Genomic DNA, 25,658 nt, shown 5'->3' on the forward strand with positions numbered 1-25,658 from the left:
CTCTTCTTTTGCCTTACCTCCAATTTATTTTTTTCTGCTTATTACTGCATATATTTTTTTGCAATTTGAACCATGTTGTTTATTCTGAAAGAACATAGCATGATGGGAACCTATACTGTACAACACAGTTTATTATTTTACTTTATATTGGTAGGCTTTTTTTCTATAAAATTTAGAGTGCAGGAGAAAGTACTAATAATTATGATTTAGAATGATCGATAAGCTGATGCCCAGTCACTTCAGATTATCTTGGAAATGACTTATGTTCGTTTAAAAAAAATAGAAAAATATGAATAATTTTCCAAGCCTGAGCATTTTCCTAAATACAGGGATTTTTAAATATCCTATTCTTTTGTTCAGCGAGTACATTTGAAAAGATTTGGGGCAAAATCACATTCCATAGCAGATTCTTTTGCCTCTGTTCATCCAGAAGCAGCTTTACAAAGAACATAGATAGGACTTTCAATTCAAAATGGAGAAGAATATATATACATTATTGCTCATAAATCTGTATCTTAGTTGAAGTGAATGGGATCTTAATACACATTAGAGTCCCCTGTGCTCTACGGGTATATCAGATGATATATTGTCAGTTTATTATATGTAAGCAATACCAGGGGTAAAGGTAAAGGTAAAGGTTCCCCTCGCACATACGTGCTAGTCGTTGCCGACTCTAGGGGGCGGTGCTCATCTCCGTTTCAAAGCCGAAGAGCCAGCGCTGTCCGAAGACGTCTCCTTGGTCATGTGGCCGGCATGACTCAATGCCAAAGGCGCACGGAACGCTGTTACCTTCCCACCAAAGGTGGTCCCTATTTTTTCTACTTGCATTTTTAGGTGCTTTCGAAACTGCTAGGTTGGCAGAAGCTGGGACAAGTAATAGGAGCTCACTCTGTTACACAGCAGCACAGCAGCACTAGGGATTCGAACCGCTGACCTTTCGATCGACAAGCTCAACGTCCTAGCCCCTGAGCCACCGTGTCCCCATATACCAGGGGTAGGATATTATTAATATGATAGATTCAGCATTAAATCTCCTGAAATAACCACAGGTTTGAAGTTGTCCAATTTTTATCAACTTATCTGGAACTCTTGATCAATTATGCCACAAAATAACATGTATTAAAACATTATTATAATGCATGCATACTATAACCAATAGGATTCATGCTTATTAAAAATTCACATAGGAACAATAGATAGATGGATGATGGATGGCTAGAAAGATAGGCAGACTGATAGATAATACCATTACTCACCTCCTATGTGTAAGAAAGCTACCACTGACGTGTCCAGAGCCATCACATCCTGGTGTTGGACATGACATACCTTCCGTCTTCACTGACTTCCAAGAAAACTGGGAGCCATTCAGATACCCATCCTTTTGCCTTTTAGTAGCAAGAGGGCACCCTGATGCACTACGATGAGATGCATATTTCCCAGTTATGTGACCCTGACCATCACAACCAGGAACTGGACATCTGGATAGCAGATAGATGAAATTAACTTTACTGTCTTGCCATCATATACCTGGCAGCCTCTACAACAAAGTCAAAATAAATCTCACATAAAAAAAAGAACAATCATGCTTTATGGTTTAAAAACAAAACAAAACAATAAGAACACCAACCAAGAAATGCAACGCAAATGTAAAAGATGTTCATGGAATTAAGAAATAACCTTAATAAACTAGTAATGTACATATACTGGAATGTTGCACCACCAATCTGAGAAAGATCTGTTACAGTGGAAGCAAATTTGCTCCTTTCTGAATAATAGACAGTAAATACAGAGTCCTTCTGTGAAGAAAATGGGTGGTTTCTAAATTTGATTAAAAATAATAATAATAAATAAGCATGCTAGTATAGTTAGTAATAATATCCAGATTTTTCACTTACAGCAAATGTAGATTTTTTATTTTTTATTTTTTGGGTATTCAATAGGGAATGTCAAGTCTATAACTGCTTTTCTAAATAAGCAGACAACAAATATAATATTTATGAATCAGCACTCCATCGACATGGATAGCTCCTTGCTTGTATAAGGAGTACTCAGTCCACTATGAGACTTTACCCTCAGCACAGAAAGGGACAATCTGAGTTAGCTTGTCCCTACAAATATTCAACTTGGGAAATTACTTGGGAAATATACAGTATAGTTACTGTATTGTTACTATTCATGTATTTCTTTCTTTCCTCTATCTTTTGCCTGAGAAAGTGATTGGGCCAAACCACTAGTAGAAGATTGACTCTGGTTAGACTGGCCCATTGGCAAAACAACCATGTTGCTTCTCAGACTCCACCTGCTTCCAGCAAATAGCACATGATTGTGCAAACCTATAAGCTCCAACTATCTATAAAGAGATGGAATAGATTGACTGGTTGTAGAATAAAGAAGAGTGAGAGAGATGGCATGCTTCTTCAAAATTCCTAGTTGATACTTTGCTGGGCAATCCTTTAGATGGCAGGAATCTCCAAAGTCAGATAGTTAACCTTACTCTGAGCAAAACTTGAGCTAGCTTTAACATCACATCCCTCGTTTTAATACTTTGCTTGTTTAAAGCCCTTCTACTGTGTTCTCGCAGATTCCAGTACCCATTGCCTGCAAAATCTGAATGACAATTATCCTTGACCTGTTTATCTCTGTCTTTATCTTTTCATCATTCCTCCAACAGTGTCCAATCAGTGGCTGATATCTCAAAAGCCCTGGGGAAATTATGAAGGAAGAAACTAAACTGATATTTCATCATAGCACTGTATTGTGACCATGTGCTCAGAGACTATGCAGCATTGTTAATAATGTTTTGGATGTCATGTTCTTTCCATCTATTCTTTACCGAGTGCCTTTTATGGGAGCAGTGCTAAAAATGAAACTACTATACTGTAGAAATGAATGAAATGAATGGAAGCTGAATAAGAGAAGAAAACATTGCTGCAGTAGCTTTCCATTCTGAAAGCATCATTCACCTAAGTGCCCATATGGTTGAAGAGCCATCATCACATTTCAGTTATTCTTCTCCCTTTCATAACACATGAAGAACATTTTGGCACAGCGTGTTCCTTTTTTTCAGCTTACCCAATTGTACTCTGCTAAGAAATGGAGGGAAAATAGACAGCAGCAATTCCCATGTTCCACTGTGATATAACTTTCTAGGTACTTAATGCTGATGGTTATACATTTATTGATTCAGAATATTTCATTGTTTTGCATTCCCACATCAGAAGTAGGAGAGTCAAAACCTTCAAGTAGTACCCCGTAATACGCACTAGAAAATGTAGGCAGAAACCGGGCAAAGAAATTCAGTGAAACTTTTAATGAAAAAAAAATCCCTTCTCTTTCAATTAAATTAAACAATTAATTATATTATTGTTGCTTGGCCAGGATCACTGTACTGAAGTCATACAAAGATGCTGATACATTTTAAATAGAGGAAAGTTAAGCAGCAATGAAAAGCAACTTCCCTTGAAAAGAATGTATTCTACTGAGGAGGTAGGCTGACACTAACACACTGACATATATTATGGCAGCGAAATAGACTGGGCATAGGCATAGAAGGAAGCAGTTATTGAGAAGAACATAACTCCTGATCTTGACAAAATAACCCAAAATTTAACAGAACAAAAACTGAATTCAAAGGAATACCAGGTGGAAAAAAACAGAAGACACATCAGCTGTGGCTCTAGAGTGGTGATTGGCTGGTGCTCACTGTGAAAGGTTGGGAAAATTGGGTAGTAAGAGGTTAACCCTTAGGAAAACCAAATGAAACACTAGATTTGGAGCAAAAATCCATGACAGAGTCATTAATGTAGAAAATCCTCTTTTGCTGCAAACATTAATTACTACTTCTTCCACTATTGCCATAGAAGAACTTTTCTTCCTTCTGTTGAAATCATTATTGGACTAAGGATGTAATGGTGACAGGACCATTATTTCTGTTTTTGCAACCTTCTGGATTCCTAGCCAGGACAAATATGCATAGATTTTCTATGCAATAAGAGTCAGACATTCCCTTAGCACATTAGCAGGTGTATTATAAATGATGCAGGACAGAAATAAAGTATAAGACAACTGAAAAAAAGAAGTGGGGTGACATTCCCTATTAAATATGGGATGGTGGGACAACATTGCTTAGGGACTGAAAAAAGACACAAGAAGAGACATAACTAATAAGGCATTACATGTATTTGTACAATTAAAAAGAAGCTTATGTAGCACAATAAATTACTTATTGAGAGAGAAGGACTAACTAAATTGAGAAATTGTATGTACGTATTTAAATTTTTATAGACGCCTATCTCAAATTTAACATCCATGTTGAAATAAGATAAAAGAAATGAAAGATATAGAACAAACAAATTGACTAAATGAGGTTCAAGGAAACATGGGAACAGATGAGGAATTCTAAAAAAGCATATCTGAACTACAATGAAATCGGATAGTAATGACTGTGAAGATATATACACATTTATTTCCCTTTTGGCTCTCCAAACAGTTCAGCTGGGTAATCCATCATCAATTGCACTGATTTGAACATAGAATGTTGAACCTAGTCATCAAAGTCTATTTTACTGTAAACCCACCCTCCTTTTTTCCCTCCTGTGTGTGCACATGACATCCTGCTTTTTCCAGGATGACTTCTTGAACTTCAAATTGGAGTTCATGTGATGTTCTTTAGAATAATTTGTATAGTAAGATGTCTTGTTTCTGGTAAGTGAAAAGATGCCCCATGAATGTGGGATTTAGGATAAATTCAGGATTCATTCTGAATGAAAACATTGCCCTAATAATTAGGATTGCTCTGAAAATTACAGTATTAATATAATTGTAATTTTCAGAATTCTGTCACCTGAAGACTCTACTAAAAAAATGAAACAAGAAACACTGTCCTATTTTCAATATTTGTCTTTCCCACTGTATTTTTAATGGTTCTTTTGTAATTGCTGCTTTATAAAAATCCTTCCTGGACAAATAAAAATGGTATGTGTGTGTGGTGATGGGGAGTCAACAAATGATATGCAAACATTTGTACATAAAAAGAAAATGGTTTTAATCCAACATAATTTCTTGTTGTTGCCTATGACAAGAGAAAGCTTTCTTCATATTCTGTCTCATGACCAGGCATGAAAAATATGCAAATACATTGTGTTACTGGATAATATTCCAATGTGTTACACTTCTTTACCAAAACAAGTTTTTTCTAGCTTGTACTGGGTAACTCGCTTGTTTATTATTTGGTAGAATTATATGGTAAGAAATTGAAAAAGATAACCCTAATTATATACATACATAAGCTTAAAAATTACCAAAATTTATACACATGGGAGAGCATTATCATTCAACTATAAGAAGAAAATCGACATAGTTGATTAAATCATATTAAGCGATCCATACTTACCTAATTGGCTCTTGATCTTCCTTGTCTTCTTTACTTTGTACTATTCTAATCCCACTTTTCTTTGCTCGTGGACAACCAGAAAGGCTGAATAAAGAAAATCAATGAATTTTTTTATTTCTAAACATAATCAACTAATCTAAAAAAATGCACACTGAATAAAAATGACATGCAGGTTAAGTTCTTTCTACCTTTGATTTCAATTTTTTACTGTTTTTAAATGAAAGAACAATGGCAAGAATTAACCACAAGAGGGAACTCATCTTTCATTAGATGTGAATATAGGCTCAGGTTTAAGAGTAATAAGAAAATAATAGCTATTTTTAATGAAATCTCAAATGGGAACAATGCTGATTTTCAGAGAACTCTGAATCATGAAAATCAGAAAGTTATATACAGTTTGCAGTTAGTATAATTGAATCATACTTTTCTAGGGTTGTGAAGTATTCTTCCTTTGCCAACCACTTCATCTCTAAACCACAAAGTAAAAAAAAAATACACTGTAAATGTATTACTTTTTCATTAATGCCACCTTTATCCTAATATAAGAAATTTACTTGTAGGTGAATATTCATCACTACTATAAATTCAAAATGTGATCCTAGTACTTGTTTTTTTACACTGAAGTTAAATTAGGCTTCTCATACAAAGGAAGCTGTATCATCTATATCAAACTCTTCCATATGGAGGAATGCAAGGATTTCATAGCAATCCAGATAAACCCTTTCAACATGCCATTTTACCCAGTTTCTGCACATTGACTGTGCCTGAGCAATTCTGTTGAGCCTGTGGGTATAATCCAGTTCCAAACAAAATGCAGATTCTCATAGTCCATAAACATCTTATAGTCAATATATTTTGTGGAGAATCTAGTGGAGACAGTAAGTATAATTTAAGTAGCCCTCCACATATGTCTTAATATAATATAAAAAGCCTACTGTTTATAAAATGAGTAAAAAAATTAGAAAGGTACAACACATGAAATGAACCAGAAATGAACTGGGCAAAACAGCATCTGGGTTAAGCTCTTCCATGTCTAGGAATGCAAATCCTTTTATGTGACATCTGCACAATATTAGTTATTCTACTCTAGCCAGCAAATGATGCTGAATGGAGATAAATACATTTCATTCTAATTATTATCTGACCCAGAAACACTGTTTTTATTCCATGGTAGCCCTGTGATACATAAAAATGTATAGATTTAGCTAATGAGACATTCTTAGTTTTAAATATAATAAGAATCAAAATTCCTAAAGGCCTGAGTCACAATATGGAATAATTGTTTGTCCCTCCTAATCTCTCCTAATCACTAATGAATGAGTTTAGCAAATAATGTTTATGAATGGTATAAATAAGGCAGATCTATACATTCATATTTGGCTCCTTCAGACAAATGCAGTCAAGAAAGACTCTACAGCAAGCCAAATATATTTAATGAAGTCTAATGAAATCTTTGGAATGTAAGTCAATTGGTAGAAGATTTTTTGGTTTGTTTGTTTTTAAATAGCAAGAATATAAGAACAGCAATGCCAGATCATTGTATATAGTGGCCAGCCTGAAGCTCTGGGGTGCTCGTAAGCAAAAGAGGAATATATAACTTACTGCTTCCCTTGTCCTCCTAGAGATAAAATTAACTCCCAAGAATTATAGATCGGTTTTCCATGGAATTATCCAATCTCCTTTTAAAGAGTCCAAGCTAGTGGCTATCACTTTATCTAATGAATTTCACAGGTAAATTATACAGTAGATAGATGGGGAAAAATTGCCCGTTCTTTCCAGTTAACTTCATCAGATGGCTGAATTTCCTCATGTTTTAAGGAAGTACAAAACCTTTTCCTGTTCTCTATCTCTGTGTCCTTAAACATGCCATTCTCTGTTGCCTTTTTTCTAAGCTATAGAGTTCCAAAAGTACTACAGATAGTCCTCAACTTACAACAATTTGTTTAGTGATCATTCAAAGTTACGATGACACTGAAAAATATGTCTTATGTCCCTTTTTTCATAGTTATGACCTTTGCAGCATCTGCGTTATCATGTGATTAAAATTCAGATGCTTGGCAACTGGTTCATATTTATGGCATTTGCTGTGTCTCAGGATCATGTGATCACCTTTTGCAACCTTCTGACAAGCAAAGTAAATGGGGAAGGCAGATTCACTTAACAATGAGGTTACTAACTTATCAACCAAAGTGATTCACTTAACAACTTTGGCAAGAAAAGTAGTAAAATTGGGCAAAAATCATTTAACAAATGTCTCAACAGACATTAACAACAGAAAATTTGGGCTCAATTGTGGTCCTAAGCCAAGGATTACCTGTAGACTTTTGTCATAAAACAAGTGTTTGAGACCTCTGATTCTTATATTTTCCTTCTGTACTTTTCAAATGTAGCAACCAGAATTTACATGGTATTCTATATGCAAATGCAACATATATTTGTATAACAGCATTACAAGGTTTGCCATTTCATTTCCAATCTTAATGATCCCTAGCACTGAATTTGTCTTTTACCATTGCTACACCTGAATGAACATCTTTTTCTGATTTTTCACTATACCCCTAACATTTTTTTTCAGATCCTATCCCTATCTCTATCCTGTCTCCTGGGGCAGGGCAGGGAGGTTACAAATCTGTATCACTTTGTACATATATAATTGAACTACATTTTCATTTAGTTGACCATTCATTCAGTATTAAAGAGATGCTTCTGAAGCTCTTCATGATCATGTTTGGTTTCCATTGCCCCAATTAATTTACTATTATCTGCAAATATAGCCAGCTAACTCTTTATAGCTAAATCAGAAAAAAAAAATGTAGAAAATAAAAGACACTGGTACCATCACTAAGTCTTAAGAAGTTCTTATTTTCACCACTTAGAAAACTGCCCAAATATTCCTATTCTCTCTTTGTTTTTTAATAATTAGCAACCTGGTTTTTTTAAAACTTATATTTAATATATATAGTCCCTCAATTAACTTTTAATCCATTTTCACTTATACATTTCCTTATTGGTATTTGTATGAAATATGATTTCTATATTCTATATTTGGCACTCTGTAAAACAGGTAGCAGATTATTTACTGATATATAACTATGGTGGAAACGTTTTATTTATTTCTGATTCAAGCACTTTAGAATCTATGCTGCATTTTAATTGGTTGTTGCTCTTTTTTTTCCTGTATCTGATGTGGGAATATGTAACATTTAAGAAACTATTACACTGGCATCTTAATTTATTTTGCTAGTAATATTTGCTAAGTAGGTAAATTATTTGTGATTTTGCTTTAGTACTATGTTAGACCTTAATTGTTTATAGTATAATTAATTGTTTGAAACTGAATGCTGAATTGTTTTGGAGATTTAATCATTGTTATGATGACCTTAATTGATATTTTGTATCTGCTATGAATTTATATTAAATACAGCAACTATAGGAAAGTGATCTTATGACTTGAAATCACTTACTGTTAGTGTCTTTTTCTTGGAAACTGCTGTCACAAAGAATTTCACTTTTATACATACCTTCGATGTGAAGCATAATTCCCCGTAATGTGTCCAGAGCCATCACAACCAGGAGTTGGACACCTAAAATAAAGAAGTAACAACAATATTAATTGAACAATTTTCTCTTACTATCAAATATTTGTTATTATTTTAATCTTATTGCAAATATCTTTGTTCACTAGCTGGAAAAAATTGTTATTAATTAAAATGAAAAAGTTTCATTTTTAGCTCGATCATCCATTACTGACTATATATTTAAATACCCACTAGGAGCATATTCTCAGTGGGCCTATCTCGCATTTGCCACAGCTGTTATTTTCCATTGGCTTGCATCTTCTTCTGTGCTAAGCCCTGATGCTACAGTATTGTTGACTTCTCAGGTCAAAGCTCTGAAACTAAAAGAAACAACCCACAAAATGTTATTGTAGCACACAAATGTATTAATAATTAGATATGGTATCTTGTAGATCACGGGTGTCAAACTCGATCGCGTCACGAGCTGGATTGTGACATATCATGATGTTTTTTGCCTTTGCGGAGCCGGGGTGGGCATGGCCCGCAGGCCGCCAGTTTGACAGGCCTGTAAATGTAGATGATTACATCAAAATAATGAATGCATAAATTAAGTAGGATAATTTGTTTTAGCCACAGGAAATATTTTAATAAATTGAAAGTAATACTCATGAAATAAAGTATATCTAAAATACAGATCCTGCCCTCTTGTGACAAAAGCCAGAACTTGCATTTAGAGTCTACAGGATTTAAAAATTATAGTTTACATCTCAGTCTGTCATATATTTTTATAGCGTTGAAAATACCTAGAAATTAACCCATTGTATATAGTATCTCACTCTAGAGTTTTACAACCAAGGATAAAACTAAAATCTAAGCATGTTAAGACAGTTAAATGTGCTCATCCAGCACATTTAGAAAATCATATTTTTAGCCTCTACTTGATAAATCACAAATTTCAGAGTTCAAAAGTTGAAGTCTATTTAGCTGAACTTTCAGCAAAACAAATATATGGTCTCCTATACATATTCACACATGATAGATCCGCAAATTCTGATACTTATACTGTTTCATGTTTAAAAAATCTTAAATGATTAATACCCCAAGGAATACACAATTCTTTCTGTGGAATGGAGGTAAGAGAAAGTGTCAACCCTATGCATGTAGTAGCATGACATTACACGATGATGCTTAGATCAAAATATAGTTTTGATGGGCTATGAGCTTAGATCAAAATAAATTAGAATATAAATTCTCTATAGTCGTTTCTCTTTCATTGTAAGTTTCATTGTAGTATATAATGCAACTTATACAGCATTAATTTTCACACATTCTGACAGAGATCCTTCTTACTTTGGAAGACAACCCGGTAGGCCAGACTATAGCTAGGTTGTCGTGGTGACACCACTCCTCTGCCTCCTGCTTAACTCTCTATTTTTCTCCCTCCAATGCCATATATTACTTAGATTTGATTAGTATGCATTTTCAGCCTTTTTTTTAAAAAAAATAAAAGCTTTGTAAGATTGTGATTTATTCTCCAATTAGGACAGTCTTTTGTACCATTTAAATTCAGTCATACATTTCTAAATTTAAGACAAAGTTTAATACTTGGAAAATTCTCAAACTTTCAAGTCAATGCCCTAAAACGTTAGGCTGGCAATAGACCTCTTTTCTATGACATAACATTTAGATTTTCATGTCATATACAATGATCTTAAGTTTTAAAGATCTGAACTATCCGTGTAATAATAAACAGCTTTCTATTAAACTGGCAAGCTGACAAGTTCTCCATGGACTTAAAGAACAATTTTTTATTAAATGGGAAAAAGCCACTTCAGGGGAAGAGATCATGTCTGTTATTTCAATTCATTATTCATTTATTAATGATATTAGATTAAATCTATAAAGTGGATCAAATTTTCTCACAAATTTTATATCACTGAGAAAAAAAAATGAAGTGAAAGATGTGTAACCCATTTATAAAGTGCTGTTTGCAATAGCATTCCTCCAGATTGCTGACAGAATAAATTATCATCTCTTTACCTCCATTCACTCTGAACTAAGATACTGTGGGAACAGTAAGAATAAGTCTATGAACTAAAATAGTGGTCAAGAAACAAGTTCTATCAGATGAGTTAATGGTAACTTTTAAGGCTTCTAGGTTTGTAACAGAAATCCTGAAATACTTTGGGGGAGGGGAAAGGATTATTTTCATATTTAGTAGTTAATTTTTTTTAAATGCACAAAAATGCAAATAGTGAGTTATAGCAGTTCACTAATTAGAATGTATCTGAAAGGAATTGAGTGTATTTTTTTTTGTTGGTGCACTGAAATACTAATGGGAGAGTATTCTATTCAAAAATTGTGTAAACAATATAATCATGTAGAAATGTGATACTGACATATACACTAAATCTGTGATATATCACCATCAATAAATACAAATAAAGTGCTTAGCCAATGGAAAGAGAAATTGAATATGAAATAGGAAAATCAAAAGCAATTTCTACCTATACATTGCATTATCTCGTAATTGATCCCAGATAGAAAAAGAATCAGCATGATCACAATGTTTGTTCAGTCTGAAACTACGGTTGTGGCAGGTGGTGATTGTTCATTCTTTCTAGCACAATGGAACCCTGTGGTAACTTTCTAATTGCTGAAAACAATCATAATTGGCTTCAGATCTGAATGTGAAATAAGAACATATGGAAAAAGTCCCAAATGGGAAAGAAGCATGGTCCTAACTCCGCAAACTGTGATCCAGATGGGAGAGAAAGTAGGACCTAAAAGGCAAATGAATCTAAAACAGAGATCCTGCTTTGATGCTAGCAGCTTTCCTTTTCCTTTTTTTTCACTTCATATTCAAATAGAATTTGAATATCAACAATTGACCAATTAGTTGTTCCTAGATTCTTTTTCCTTTCTTTCTAACGCTTTCAGAAAATTGTGCACAGAAATAGTTATTCTGACAAATGCCCAAAATGAGTTGGATTAGAGGCATTGGATTACAGGAGTTGGATTAGAGTAAAAACAACAACAACCTACCTATAGTTTTGTAAAGGAAGTCTGTTGTTTCGTTGTCTGCTCTGTTCATCCTACTGAAAAAGTCTTGTGCAACTTTCTTGCAATGAACTTAATGTGCAAAATACTTTAAGCAAATGAAACTGTTCTCCATCATCAATAAATAGATACTAACATCATATCGGTTGATATATGAATTGCTTGACTTGTTCAAAACAATCTTTCTGAACTGATTCTAATCAAGTAAGATTGAAGAGACAAAATATTACACTATAATTACTCTGGAATGCCTAATTAAAGGAGAAATAGTTTTTATAGTCAGATAGTGCTCTTATATTCCTTATTATAAGGAATATATCAGTCAAACCTAAATAGTAATTACTTAATAGTAATCACTTTATTAAATAGTAATTACTTATTCACTCAACTGTTACTAAAATATATATTGGCTTAGTACAATGTGTAAACATGATTACTATAGAGAAATTGAAAGTTCTTTTTATAAAGATAAAAAAAATAAAGATATATTCAGGAATGATTTATTGGTTACATGGGAATAACATGGAGCCTCATAATACACAGACAACTAAACATTTTTTAAAATACAGTTTTGGTTCCAATAGTTTTATACATAATTTTTTCTTCAAATATTCCAGTTTAGAATGTACTAAAATAGGAACCAAATTAGGAAAAAAAATAGTCTTGATAATTTTAAACGTTTCAATGATGTAATATGATTTTTAAAAAATTCTTGAAATAGAATAAATTAGATATAACAAGATGTTATAACAAGATGTTTCTAGAGTGGTAAATTTAAATACAAATACAGAAAAAAGCAACCCAAGAATAGTAGTACTCTAAAATAATTGCAATAGATATTTTTTAAAAAAAGATGAACTCAGTTTTCTTTGATTGTTTTGATTAGATTTATTTTTTGCCCAGAAACTGCAAGTATGAACTGCATTCATACTTTTTACTATTTGTGCCTTGGTAAACTTTTGCAACTCTTTCTTACAAAAGGGCAAAAGGTCTTTTCATAGTTTCTTCTGGCCACAATGTTTAAAACTTAAAAAAAAATACATTATTGCAAGCTCTAAAAATAGGCACATCACAATTAAGAAATAAACCTCTTCTCACAAAACTCACTCCTGAAACCCAGCCCCACCTGTATGAGTTATGTAGTCCCATCCATTTGGTGCCTTTATCCTCCCATCTTCATTAAGAGAGTAATAAATATAAATATGTAAACTAGATTCTCATGATAAAGTTTGAAATATTGTCATTCTAGCAATTATACTATGTTTACTCTTTAATTAAGTTTTACTATATTAATCTGTTTTCCATTGTTGCCTTTTAAATCAGTTCTCTTTCCTTCCAAAATCATAGGCATTTAAAAGAATGAAATTTAAAATACAGAGAAAAAAACAGAGAAAAATTACATGATTCGTTAATGGAAAATTTAAGCTGTGAATTTAAAATAAACTAACTATAGAAAGGTGTCTTCTAAAAATAGATAATTTATTATTATTAACCTTCCCTTTATTCCCTTTGTACTAAGCAGAAAGTAGTTAAGGGCAGATACTTTCCATATATAATCCAAATGGTCAAGCCTATCTATTCTCCTCTCTCCACTGATCTGAGTTATGGTCTGAGTAACTGAACCCATCTTGTTCTTTCAGTACCTAATACATACAGTGTAGTCATACCTAGGTTTAAAATTAGGATAAAGGATCCTTTATGGCAGGGGTCTTCAACCTTGGTCCCTTTAAGACTTGTGGACTTCAACTCCTGGCTGAGGAACTCTGGGAGTTGAAATCCACAAGTCTTAAAGGGACCAAGGTTGGAGACTCCTGCTTTATGGTATGAGACAATTAAATGACTTAAGGTTCCAAAACAGAAAAGAAATAGTGTTATGAAGCACACTTGACTAATGTCAGGTTTAGCTCATGTCCCAATGTGACACAATCATGTCAATCAACATTTTATGCAGAGGTTTACATACACCCACATACATGCATATCTATTCAGATAAAGGTTGTATGACTCAAGTATAAGTCACATCCAATTAATAGTTCTGGATTCTCAGTTAAATTCTTGTACAGACTTGGAAGGGCAATCTTGCTGGATTTTGTAGCATTCCTTCATTTAAAGAGACTATATTTTTATACGTTATCTGTTGGGAAATATAGATACACATGAAGTACTGATGCCTTTTTAATAAAGGTTAGTTTTATTGGTTACACATATGATCTGTATTCCCACATTCACTTGAAATATTATAACATATTAGGTCAGGCTAGTTGTCCATCTGACTCATTGCTGCCTACAAGTGCAGGCAGAGCATTCAGTCTTTCCCATACATGTTACTTGATACTTTTCTAACTGGAGTAACTGTGAATGAAATTGGGGACCTATTACATGCAAATCATCTTCTCTGCTAATGTGCTATTGCCCAAATTTTCCTCATTTATGTCACATTATATGGCTACAGCAGGGGTGAAATCCAGCAGATTCTGACAGGTTCTGGAGAACCGGTAGCGGAAATTTTGAGTAGTTCGGAGAACCGGCAAATACCACTTCTGGCTGGCCCCAGAGTGGGGTGGGAATGGAGATTTTGCAATATCCTTCCCCTGGAGTGGGGACGGAACGGGGATTTTTCAACATTCTTCCCCTGCCACACCCACCAAGTCACATCATGCCTACCAAGCCACACCCACAGAACCAGTAGTAAAAAAAAATTGGATTTTACCACTGGGCTACAGTATTCTTCTGTTATCTGGGGAATTCCAAATATTGATTTTAGAAGCTTTTCAAAGCCCATTAAAATTGGGTACAATGAGAGATTCTTCACGTTTTATTCAGTGTTAAGGGGATATCCTGAAGAGGGTAATTCCAAATCACATGGAAAATCTTTTCTACTGGAAGAATACTACAGCTTGGTTGTAGTCCTGCTTTTGACAAAAATATACAGTGGCTGAAACCCCCCATCTAAGGGTTTAGGATGAGGTAACTTGAATAAGTCACAGTGAATTGGTTTGTTAAGCCCTGATGGATGGGTTCAACACATCACTCTAAGCCAAATCAAAGCACATTATGGTTTTGCATGGTATGTCAATCAAGTTATAAAAAAGTAAGAATCTGACAATTTTCTGTTTTTGTATACCAATTTATCCTAATGCTGCAAATTATTTCTTAGCATAGATATTGTTAGCCACTTGGACTAATATACAATGCTTTGGCCAGAAATTTATTTTAGTCCCTTCTCTATTGCTGTGAACTAATGAAGATGAGAAGATCTTAAATCGTGCAAGGTAAACAAATTGAGCCCATTTCCCTATTACATGTAATATAAGCCATCCCTGTAGATGCAGAAAAAGAGGGCAATACAAAACTGAGTTCCCAGAATGGATTAGAAAAGAAAAGAATAAGTTACAATGGTCGCAGCACTTTTATATTGCTGTTATTTATTAAACAAATTTATATAACCACTCAACTCACACATAGATGATTTCAGGTGGCTTTTTAATGTAGCAGCATTGAGTCATGAGGTTATTTGAGTGTTGAAACCTTTTTGCTGGAAAATCAAGACTTTGTGATTAATATTCTTGAGATATTTTAAGGAGAATAAACCGTTTTAGCTTCAGGGATACTTCAGCATCTCCAGGACTGCATTAGATTAAGAAAGAAGAGTTATATCCTCTCCAGCTAGCCTTGGCTACACTAAAGAATACTCTTATGCAGAAAGAAGGAAAGTTCCACTGGCATTTTAATAGTATAACTCTGGTGTCTTATTTTATGCTTTCTTCTGTTTTAGAAATTACAGAGATGAGAATTGTTCTATCAATGCCCGTTCAGCATGATAGTGACCTTTTAAAACCAAAGAACATAATACAAAAAAATTGTAACAAAAATATAAATTAAAACATGCAAAGCATAATATACTATAAGGTATCGTAAACATACTCAATGTACAGGTAGTCCTTGATTTATGACTGCAATTGGACGATTTCTGGACGTAAATAGCTACAGTCTTAAGTTGAGACACCCACATGATTAGACCCAATTTCACAATTTTTGCAGCATTTATTAAGTGGTGGTTAAGCAAATGTCATGAATGAAATTGTGACTTCGGTCTTTCAAATTGGCTATTTAGCTGGAAAGCAGTAAAAAAGTGCTGCAAACCAGCAAGAAACATTGCAAATTGTATCTATATAACTACGGGATGCTGCAACAGGTTGGAAAGGTGAACCAGGGGGAAGGGTGGCACAATATTTTACTATGGCCAGAAGCGTTTTATGGGCTATAAAGTATTTGTTCCATGCCTGCCATAATTTCAAATGGTTGTTAGGTGACCAGTTGTTGGTCAAGGCTAATAAGAAGAAATTGATATGTTTAAGAAAATATAAGCCATTTTATATGAAAACACTGTACTTTGTCATCAATTATATTTTCTGTATGGATTTTACTTACAAGGTTTCAAGAAACAGAAGTCATATCATATGAGGGATCATTACTCTAAGGAAAAGTCTTCTAAAAAGACAAACTGTACATATTATTTATTTATTTATTTATTTATTTATTATTTAAATTTGTATACCGCCCTTCTCCCGAAGGACTCAGGGCGGTTCACAGCCAAGTAAAAATACAATACTATAAATACAAATTAAAATAAAATTAAAAAACTTATTAAAATTGGCCAGAATTAAAATTTAAAACTAAAACCCATTAAAACCCATTAAAACACTAACCCAGTCCAGCGCAGATGAATAAGTAGGTTTTAAGCTCGCGGCGAAAGGTTCGGAGGTCCGGAAGTTGACGAAGTCCTGGGGGGAGTTCGTTCCAGAGGGCGGGAGCCCCCACAGAGAAGGCCCTTCCCCTGGGTGTCGCCAGACGACACTGTCACGCCGATGGCACCCTGAGGAGCCCCTCTCTGTGAGAGCGCACGGGTCGGTGAGAGGTATTCGGTAGCAGCAGGCGGTCCCGTAAGTATCCCGGCCCTATGCCATGGAGCGCTTTAAAGACATTCACCAACACCTTGAAGCGCACCCGGAAGGCCACAGGTAGCCAGTGCAGCCGGCGCAGGATAGGTGTCACTCGGGAGCCACGAGGGGCTCCCTCTATCACCCGCGCAGCTGCATTCTGGACTAACTGTAGCCTCCGGATGCCCCTCAAGGGGAGCCCCATGTAGAGAGCATTGCAGTAGTCCAGACGAGACGTCACAAGGGCGTGAGTGACTGTGCACAAGGCATCCCGGTCTAGAAAGGGGCGCAATTGGCACACCAGGCGGACCTGGTGGAAAGCTCTCCTGGAGACGGCCGTCAAATGGTCTTCAAAAGACAGCCGTTCATCCAGGAGAACGCCCAAATTGCGCACCCTCTCCATCGGGGCCAATGACTCGCTCCCGACAGTCAGCCGCGGACTCAGCTGACTGTACCGGGATGCCGGCATCCACAGCCACTCCGTCTTGGAGGGATTGAGCTTGAGCCTGTTTCTCCCCATCCAGACCCGTACGGCTTCCAAACACCGGGACAGCACTTCGATTATATTTTAATAAATACACCAGTAATGTTACAAATGTAGAGAACTGTACATAGCATTATTAGAATTGCAAAAAAATCCACAATAGTTAAGTGTATTTATCTAGCTCCATAATAACTATCTAGTTTTTAAAGTTAATTTAATAGGTCTAATGTATAATTTGTGTGAAAACAATCTTAATTTGGATCTACTGCATTTTTCTCTCTGCTGGTAAAAAGTTTATATAATCTCAAGGGTTAGATTTAGCAAATGCTTCCCAATTTTCACCCAACAATTAGAACTTTGTGAAATCTTACCACTTTGGCTGAAAGACAGTGACTGACAGTGACAGTTATATAATCAGCTTCCATAGCGTGGGTAGACTTGAATGCGGGTTTCCTTATTTCAGAGCCCAAATTAAAAACATTTTAAAATTTGAAAGAATTTTCAAAATAAAGTCCAGTGGTCATCCAAAGACATATAACTTGATTAAATTCAGTGCAATAGTATCTTGCTAACTAAAGTTTTCAACACAATATATCATACTTAATGGTGTGGAATTCTGGATATAAATGGCAAAATATAATTCAGAGTATTTGTGGGAACACACAGAAATGCTTTAAACCACAGTTATGTGACAGATGTGGTCAGCAGTCCCACAAGTTTAGGTAAAGATGCAGCTGCATGGCCATGATTTGCCCTTGAAATCTCAAATGCCTATGAAACTATATTTAAATGTCGAGATAATTCTTTGTACATAGAGTACAGGAAGTTTTTCATCAATAGGGAATACTGTTATGAAGTGTAGGACTTTTGCAGGCTGTCTGTTTTCAATAAATGACTCAGAACAGATACTTTTGGAAAAGTAGGCTGAAATTCAGGGCAGTAGATTTTTTCCTTGATATAATGTCTTGGTGTCTAGTATTAGTACTTTTTAAACAATTCTACAACTCATGAGGGCTTTTATAATTGCTTCAACCCCAACTTCTCATTAAATGTAAATGATAATGAAATAAAATAAAAGAGAAGCAGCTGTGCTATGTGTATCAAGGGATATTTTCTTTTCCTGTTTCCCCTGTAGATTTTGAGATATTTTCCTGAGGAAATAATAGAGATTTCTACTAGACAACTTACTGTTTATAACTGTAGTTATTGTTTATCATATTTTAATTAATTCAAATTTGTACATTTGATCTAGGGTGAACTATTGTTTAATTGATCTTAAAATCAGTCAGTGCCACTATTTTGAAACTGGCTCTAAGACTACACAATTAAATTAGAAATTTAGAAAGATTATCATGATGGTACATTTTATTCAGGATAATTCCAATAGTGGCTTACACATAAAAAGGAATATGTAATTAAACAGACTATGGAAGTTTTCAGTCTTTCTATTATGCTAAAGAAAGATCTGAATAATCAAATATTTTGTGCTCAAAGTGCTTTTACAAGTTGTTAACAACAACAACAACAGCATAGAAATCTCATATATAGATATTCCACTGGAACTATCAAATAGTATATGTATAGTGTGCATTATATAAATTCTATAAAAAGAGGGTATGTCATAATGTACAAAATAGAAATATGAGACTTCCAAAGCATTTGTAGTAATTAAAACCTACTTCACAATAATTATACTTTTATTTGAGACTGCTTTTGTAATATCTGAACGTGCCATTAGAAGTAGTCCTTGTTTAACAATTGTAATTGGGACCGGTAACTCTGTCACTAAACAACCCAGTCATAAAATGTAATGCCATGTGACCATGATAATTTAGAGTGGCAGTTGCGGAAATTCCAGTTGCCCTTACTAGGCAAATCCTGGGTGTCGCAGTAAGCCATAATCATATGATTGGCATTTACAACCTCCTGCTAGCTTTTCCTTTGACTCTGCTTGTTAGAAGCCAACTGTAAAGCTTGCAAATGGCAGTCACATGAACATGCAACTACAAGGAACATTTCCAAGTCCCTTCTTTCAGTGCTATTGTATCTTGGAACAGTTGCCGAATGAAGAACACCTGTACTATCTAACTTTGGGATATTCAGAATGTTGAATGGTTAAGAATGTATAAGATCTGGAAAGAGATTTTAATAAGACATATTGACATCAGAGAAATACTCCCCAAGTGTATTTAAGCTTTCCTTAAATACCACATTTCAATTCTTACTATGTTACAGAGCCCCTGAGTATGACATTATACAAGTTATACAAGTTAACTTCACTACTAACGTGGGCAGCCTCCTGCCCACACCCTCTTATCTTTCTTGGTGACCTCAATCTACCTCTTATTAATTGGACATTAAAGGAATGTACAACTGAACCCATACATGCAACACTGTACAATGCTGTTACTAATCTGGGACTGGATCAACTAGTAACTAACAACACTAGACTCAACAACTGCCTTGATCTCATCTTCTGCAACAGTTTAAACTCAATTTATGGACCAAATAAAATCACTCTTTTCCAACAGTGACCACAGCATGATTGACTTTTGTCTCAATATACATCCTTACAAAAATTATCATAATGATGGGATCCCCAGTTATAACTTTAAAAAAGCCAACTATGATCTCATAGACACCGACCTCTCATCTCTTGACTGGCAAATTTTATTCACTAACTGTAATACTGTCAAAGACTATTATAACATTTTTTTGCTCGAAGTCAAAAGAGTCATTAAACCATACATACCACTAATAACTCCCAAAACCGGAAAAAACAAATTACCCATAACAATAAGGAAGCTCCAATAAAAAAACAACTCTTTGGCAAAAAAACAAAACTTGCTACGTAGCTAACTTTAAAAGCTGCTTCAAAAACTTATGCCACCAGATAAAGATTGAATGCACCAATTATCACATCAAACACGAGGAAAACTTTCTGCATATGAAATCCATCTGTGTCTTCTATAATTTTGTAAACAACAAACTTAAAGACTCAAGATCCATCCCACCTCTAAAAGGACCTAACGGTAAAGACTGTAATGATGAATCCATTAAAGCCAACCTCTTTAACACATTCTTCAGCTCAGTCTTTGTAAACAGCAATGGCTCATGCTCCACATTTCCTAGTTGTACCACAACTAATTACAATGATCTAATACATATAGATTTTACAGAAGATAATGTTGAAAAGGTATTGCACAGCCTAAAACCATCTCTATCTATTGGACTTGATGGACTATGTGCCTACTTCTTAAAAAAGCTTTCCACTGCCATAGCAGAACCTCTAAGCATAATCTTTGAAAAACTTTTCAGTACCAGCTCCTTGCCCAACCTGTAGTCACTAGCCACTAGTCATTCCTATCTTCAAAAAGGGAGACCCCAGCCTAGTTGAAAATTACGGACCAATCTCTTTATGTTGCGTCACCTGCAAAGTCATGGAATCAATCATAAACCAATCCATTACCCTCCACTTAGAGACAAACAATCTACTCTCTAACAAACAATTTGGTTTCAGAAAAAAATTGCAACTCCTACACTGCAAAAACATATCGATTATACAACTAGACCAGGGCAAAGCAATAGATGCAATACATAGACTTCTGTAAAGCCTTTGATTCAGTGGTACATGACAAACTATTCTAAAACTAAAATCTTATGGCATTTCCGGACCCCTGCATAATTGGATAGCTGCATTCCTGTCAAACAGGCAACAAGTGGTCAAAATAGGGAGCACCCTATCAAATCCTGCACCTGTTAACAGTGTCCCCCAAGGCAGCATTTTAGGACCAACACTCTTTATACTTTACATAAATGACCTTTGCAATCATGACCAATTGGCCCCCATCTTCACCCATATTTTCAATAAATCACTAGAGATGTGCTATGTTCCTTCTTGCTTCAAACGCTCTACCATCATCCCAGTGCCGAAGAAGCCCACCATCAAGGAACTGAATGACTACAGACCAGTTGCTCTAACATCTGTAGTCATGAAAACCTTTGAAAGGCTAGTGCTTTCCTACCTGAAAACCATCACGAATCCACTCTTAGACCCCTTGCAATTTGCATACCGAGCAAATAGATCAACAGATGATGCTGTTAATATGGCTCTGCACTACATCCTACAACATCTTGAGTCTCCAAAGACCTATGCAAGGGTCCTTTTTGTAGACTTTAGTTCAGCATTCAATACCATCATTCCAGACATTCTTCTAACTAAGCTAAACCAGCTACAGGTACCGGAACAGACTTGTAAGTGGATCACAAGCTTCCTAACAAACAGGAAGCAGCAGGTGAAGCTAAGCAAGATCACATCAAATACCTGTACAATTAGCACAGGGCCCCCCCAAGGCTGTGTGCTCTCCCCACTTCTCTTCTCTCTGTATACCAATGACTGCATCTCCAATGATCCATTTGTTAAGCTACTGAAGTTCGCAGATGACACAACAGTGATTGGTCTCATTCGAGACAATGACGAATCCGCATATAGGCGAGAGGTCGAGCGACTAGCCTTGTGGTGCAACCAAAACAATCTGGAACTGAACACACTCAAAACCGTAGAAATGGTGGTAGACTTTAGGAAAAACCCTTCCATACTTCCACCTCTCACAATACTTGACAACACAGTATCAACAGTAGAAACCTTCAAATTTCTGGGTTCTATCATATCGCAAGATCTCAAATGGACAGCTAACATCAAAACATCATTAAAAAGGACAACAAAGAATGTTCTTTCTGCGCCAACTCAGTAAGCTCAAACTGCCCAAGGAGCTGCTGATCCAATTCTACAGAGGAATTATTGAGTCTGTCATTTGCACCTCTATAACTGTCTGGTTCGGTTCTGCAACCCAACAAGAAAAACACAGACTTCAGAGGATAATTAGAACTGCAGAAAAAATAATTGCTACCAACTTGCCTTCCATTGAGGACCTGTATACTGCACGAATCAAGAAGAGGGCCGTGAAAATATTTGCAGATCCCTCGCATCCTGGACATAAACTGTTTCAACTCCTACCCTCAAAACGACGCTATAGAGCACTGCACACCAGAACAACTAGACACAAGAACAGTTTTCCCCCGAAGGCCATCACTCTGCTAAACAAATAATTCCCTCAACACTGTCAGACTATTTACTGAATCTGCACTACTATTAATCGTTTCATAGTTCCCATCACCAATCTCTTTCCACTTATGACTGTATGACTATAACTTGTTGCTGGCAATCCTTATGATTTATATTGATATATTGATCATCAATTGTGTTGTAAATGTTGTACCTTGATGAACGTATCTTTTCTTTTATGTACACTGAGAGCATATGCACCAAGACAAATTCCTTGTGTGTCCAATCACACTTGGCCAATAAAAAAAAATTCTATTCTATTCTATATTATAAGCAACTGTGTTCTCTTATCTGATGATGTAAAACTACTCAACACCATGGACAATGCAGCTACCCTTCAAAAAGACCTTGACTATGTGTCAGAATGGTCAAACAATTGGCAATTCCAAATCTCAACCAACAAATGCTCTGCCTTGCACATTGGCAAAAAAAATCAGAACACAAAATACAAGCTGGGCAGATACGACCTCGTAGATGACCCTCACTCTGTCAAGGATCTTGGAGTACTCATCTCTAATGATCTAAGTGCCAGAGCCCACTGTAATAACATTGCCAAAAAGGGTCTAAGAGTTATTAACCTAATCTTGCATAGCTTCTTCTCTGGTAATATTGTACTGCTAACTAGAGCATACAAAACATTTGCTAGACCAATTCTCAAATACAGCTCATCTGTCTGGAACCCGCATTGCATATCGGACATTAATACAATTGAGCGAGTCAAAAGATATTTCATGAGAAATATCCACTCTTCTGCTCGCAACAGAATACCTTATGCCACTAGGCTTGAAATTCTGAGCTTGAACAACTTAGAACTATGCCGCCTTCAGTCCGACCTCAGTGTAGTACGTAAAATTATCTGCTACAACGTCCTACCTGTCAATGACTACTTCAGCTTCAACCACAACAATACACGAGCACACAATAGATATATTTTATTACAATGTCTGTTTCAAACAAAAATAACTCATTTCCATATAGCTTTTCAGAGGAATCTATATACATCCACTGTAAAATTCTCATAATGGATATTTGAATATTTCACACACTTTTTTAAAAAATTGCAAATTCCATTCAGCTACATCCCTATATTCATTTATTTTGGAATAGATCCCACTGATCTCAGTGAGATTTCTTTTTATTAGGTAATCCAGTATAAATTAAGGATATAGTGTTCTTCCTCCATTTTAATTAAAAACTGAAGTCAAGCTAAACCACCTCCCCCACATGAGAAAAGTATCAACTCTATATCAAAACTCTACAATAAGGAAAATTCGGTCAATTTGTTATAGGATAGTTCATGTCATTTTTTTTTCTTTCTTTTTTTCCTTCCAACATTAAACCACAATTCCGCATCCATCAATCATGTTTAGTACAACCTCTATGATTCTGGCCAAGAATTGGTGCACTATTAGTCTATGGCATGGTTTCCAAATAGATCAAAGGTTGATAGGATTGGACAAGGGATCTATTATTATATTTATTGTTTATTTGTAGTATTATTAGTTAAAATAGTACTTATTAAATTATTTTCATAAAATATTTTTTGTGAGTAGAGGAACAATCTGTAATCATGAAGAGCTCATAGCTGAGCTGAAGAGTTTGGGGATTCCTGGTCTATAGGAGGTTGAGAGAGTTTAAAAAAGCCAAGAATGATTGAATATCACCAACTTTATCATTCTAAATTGATTGCAACCATATTATACTATGCTATATAATACATTTTCTAGTATCTATAAATTTATTCAGGAATCAAACAAAAATACTGTTTTGCAAAAGGTTTTGGCAAGACGGTGATTTTTTCATCCTAGGTCCTACACACTTTATTATTCAAGAAATACATAAAATATAAAAAATTATTTGTATGCTTTTGAATCTATATATCAAGTTCAGATACTGAAAATTAACCTTGATGGCAGTAATGTTCTTTCAGAGACAGCAAGCTTAATTGCAAATAACTGAAACAAGATTAAAACTATCAAATAAAGCGGTCAAGAATTATATACTTGGGAACACATCAAAATTGCCTTTGAAGCTTCCAAAACGTCCAAGTTTTTTATGTAAATACAAACATGAAAATTATGGTGCGGGTGGGAGAATCTCATTCCAAAGAGCAGGCACCGTAACAGAAAAGACTTCCTTTTATCTAAGGGTCTTGGAAAACAATCATTCTACTGCAGAAACCATAGGAGTTAGGCAATGCCTCAAATAACTTGTCTTTATTGGGGAAGGGAAGGGCAAAAAGAAAAAAAATCCATACGTTCACTTGGAAATAGAAAAACAATATTCTCCACATTGTTCTTGTGGTAAGTTCTATTTTTTAATAAAAAACCTCAATGACTTCCACCCAATTTTTATAAATTAATAGGATCACCTTTGTATGTTAAAGAAAGAAAGGACAGAGTTAGTTGTAGGAAGCAAAAATGGACAAAAAAGTATTTTGCTATTATAACTAGCAGGCAAGTGCTACGTCGGGGACAAGCAGGAGAATTTTACGTGGGGGACAAGTAGGAGAATTTTAGAAATAGTATTCTTGTTTCTGCTTCAACTAGCACTTCCAAAAATGACCTGCTTTGATTCTCAGATATCTATAAACCTAAAACCTATCTTAATGTTTTTGGCAAACTGATGGATGTTCCATGCAAAATAATGAATGTTAATTAAGCTTTCTAGTTTTAAAGCTTTTCTGGAATAACCATCAGTTTCAAAAATGAGCTGTCATTCATCTTACTGTGAATATCCTGGAAATAAACAACCCAATCTATTACGAATAGGAGCCATATCAAAATTATTTTATATTTCTACATTTTTCATTGTAAGTATAAAGCATGGTCCAGGGATATCAAAATAATCTCATTTACTATATGATTCTTCCACAAGATTCTCTAAAGACTAGACTATGCTGTTGAAGTAATTAGCTCTAAAATCTTAATTAGAAATTTTTCTCCTGCTTATTTATATTGTTACAGGAAATGCGAATAAAGTTTTTGGTAGACAGTTGCATCCTATCCTTTCTGTTTAATATTCTTGAGTGTAGTGACTATTCCAATTTGAAATGTCATAATCCTGCTGAGTAATCTGACTAAGCAACTTGGTGATTTATGAGTATGAAAGAACCAGTATTTGCCCCTGTGTTTAGCTT

The 25,658-nt window shown here is 35.0% G+C and overlaps 1 protein-coding gene across 4 annotated transcripts in view; it reads right to left on the reverse strand.

Annotated features, from left to right (window-relative positions):
- Positions 1-25,658, reverse strand: part of MYT1L (myelin transcription factor 1 like) — a 119,677-nt gene that overhangs the window by 8,279 nt on the left and 85,740 nt on the right. For all 4 annotated transcript variants that reach the window (XM_058177807.1, XM_058177817.1, XM_058177798.1 and 1 more), the window contains exons 14-16: positions 8,914-8,976; positions 5,393-5,476; positions 1,257-1,478 (exon numbers count right to left, since the gene is read on the reverse strand). In XM_058177807.1, the coding sequence (XP_058033790.1) occupies positions 1,257-1,478; positions 5,393-5,476; positions 8,914-8,976 (369 nt within the window). The remainder of the gene's footprint in view (positions 1-1,256; positions 1,479-5,392; positions 5,477-8,913; positions 8,977-25,658) is intronic.

Source organism: Ahaetulla prasina, chromosome 1 (assembly GCF_028640845.1).
Source record: "Ahaetulla prasina isolate Xishuangbanna chromosome 1, ASM2864084v1, whole genome shotgun sequence".
Classification (NCBI taxonomy): Eukaryota; Metazoa; Chordata; class Lepidosauria; order Squamata; family Colubridae; genus Ahaetulla; species Ahaetulla prasina.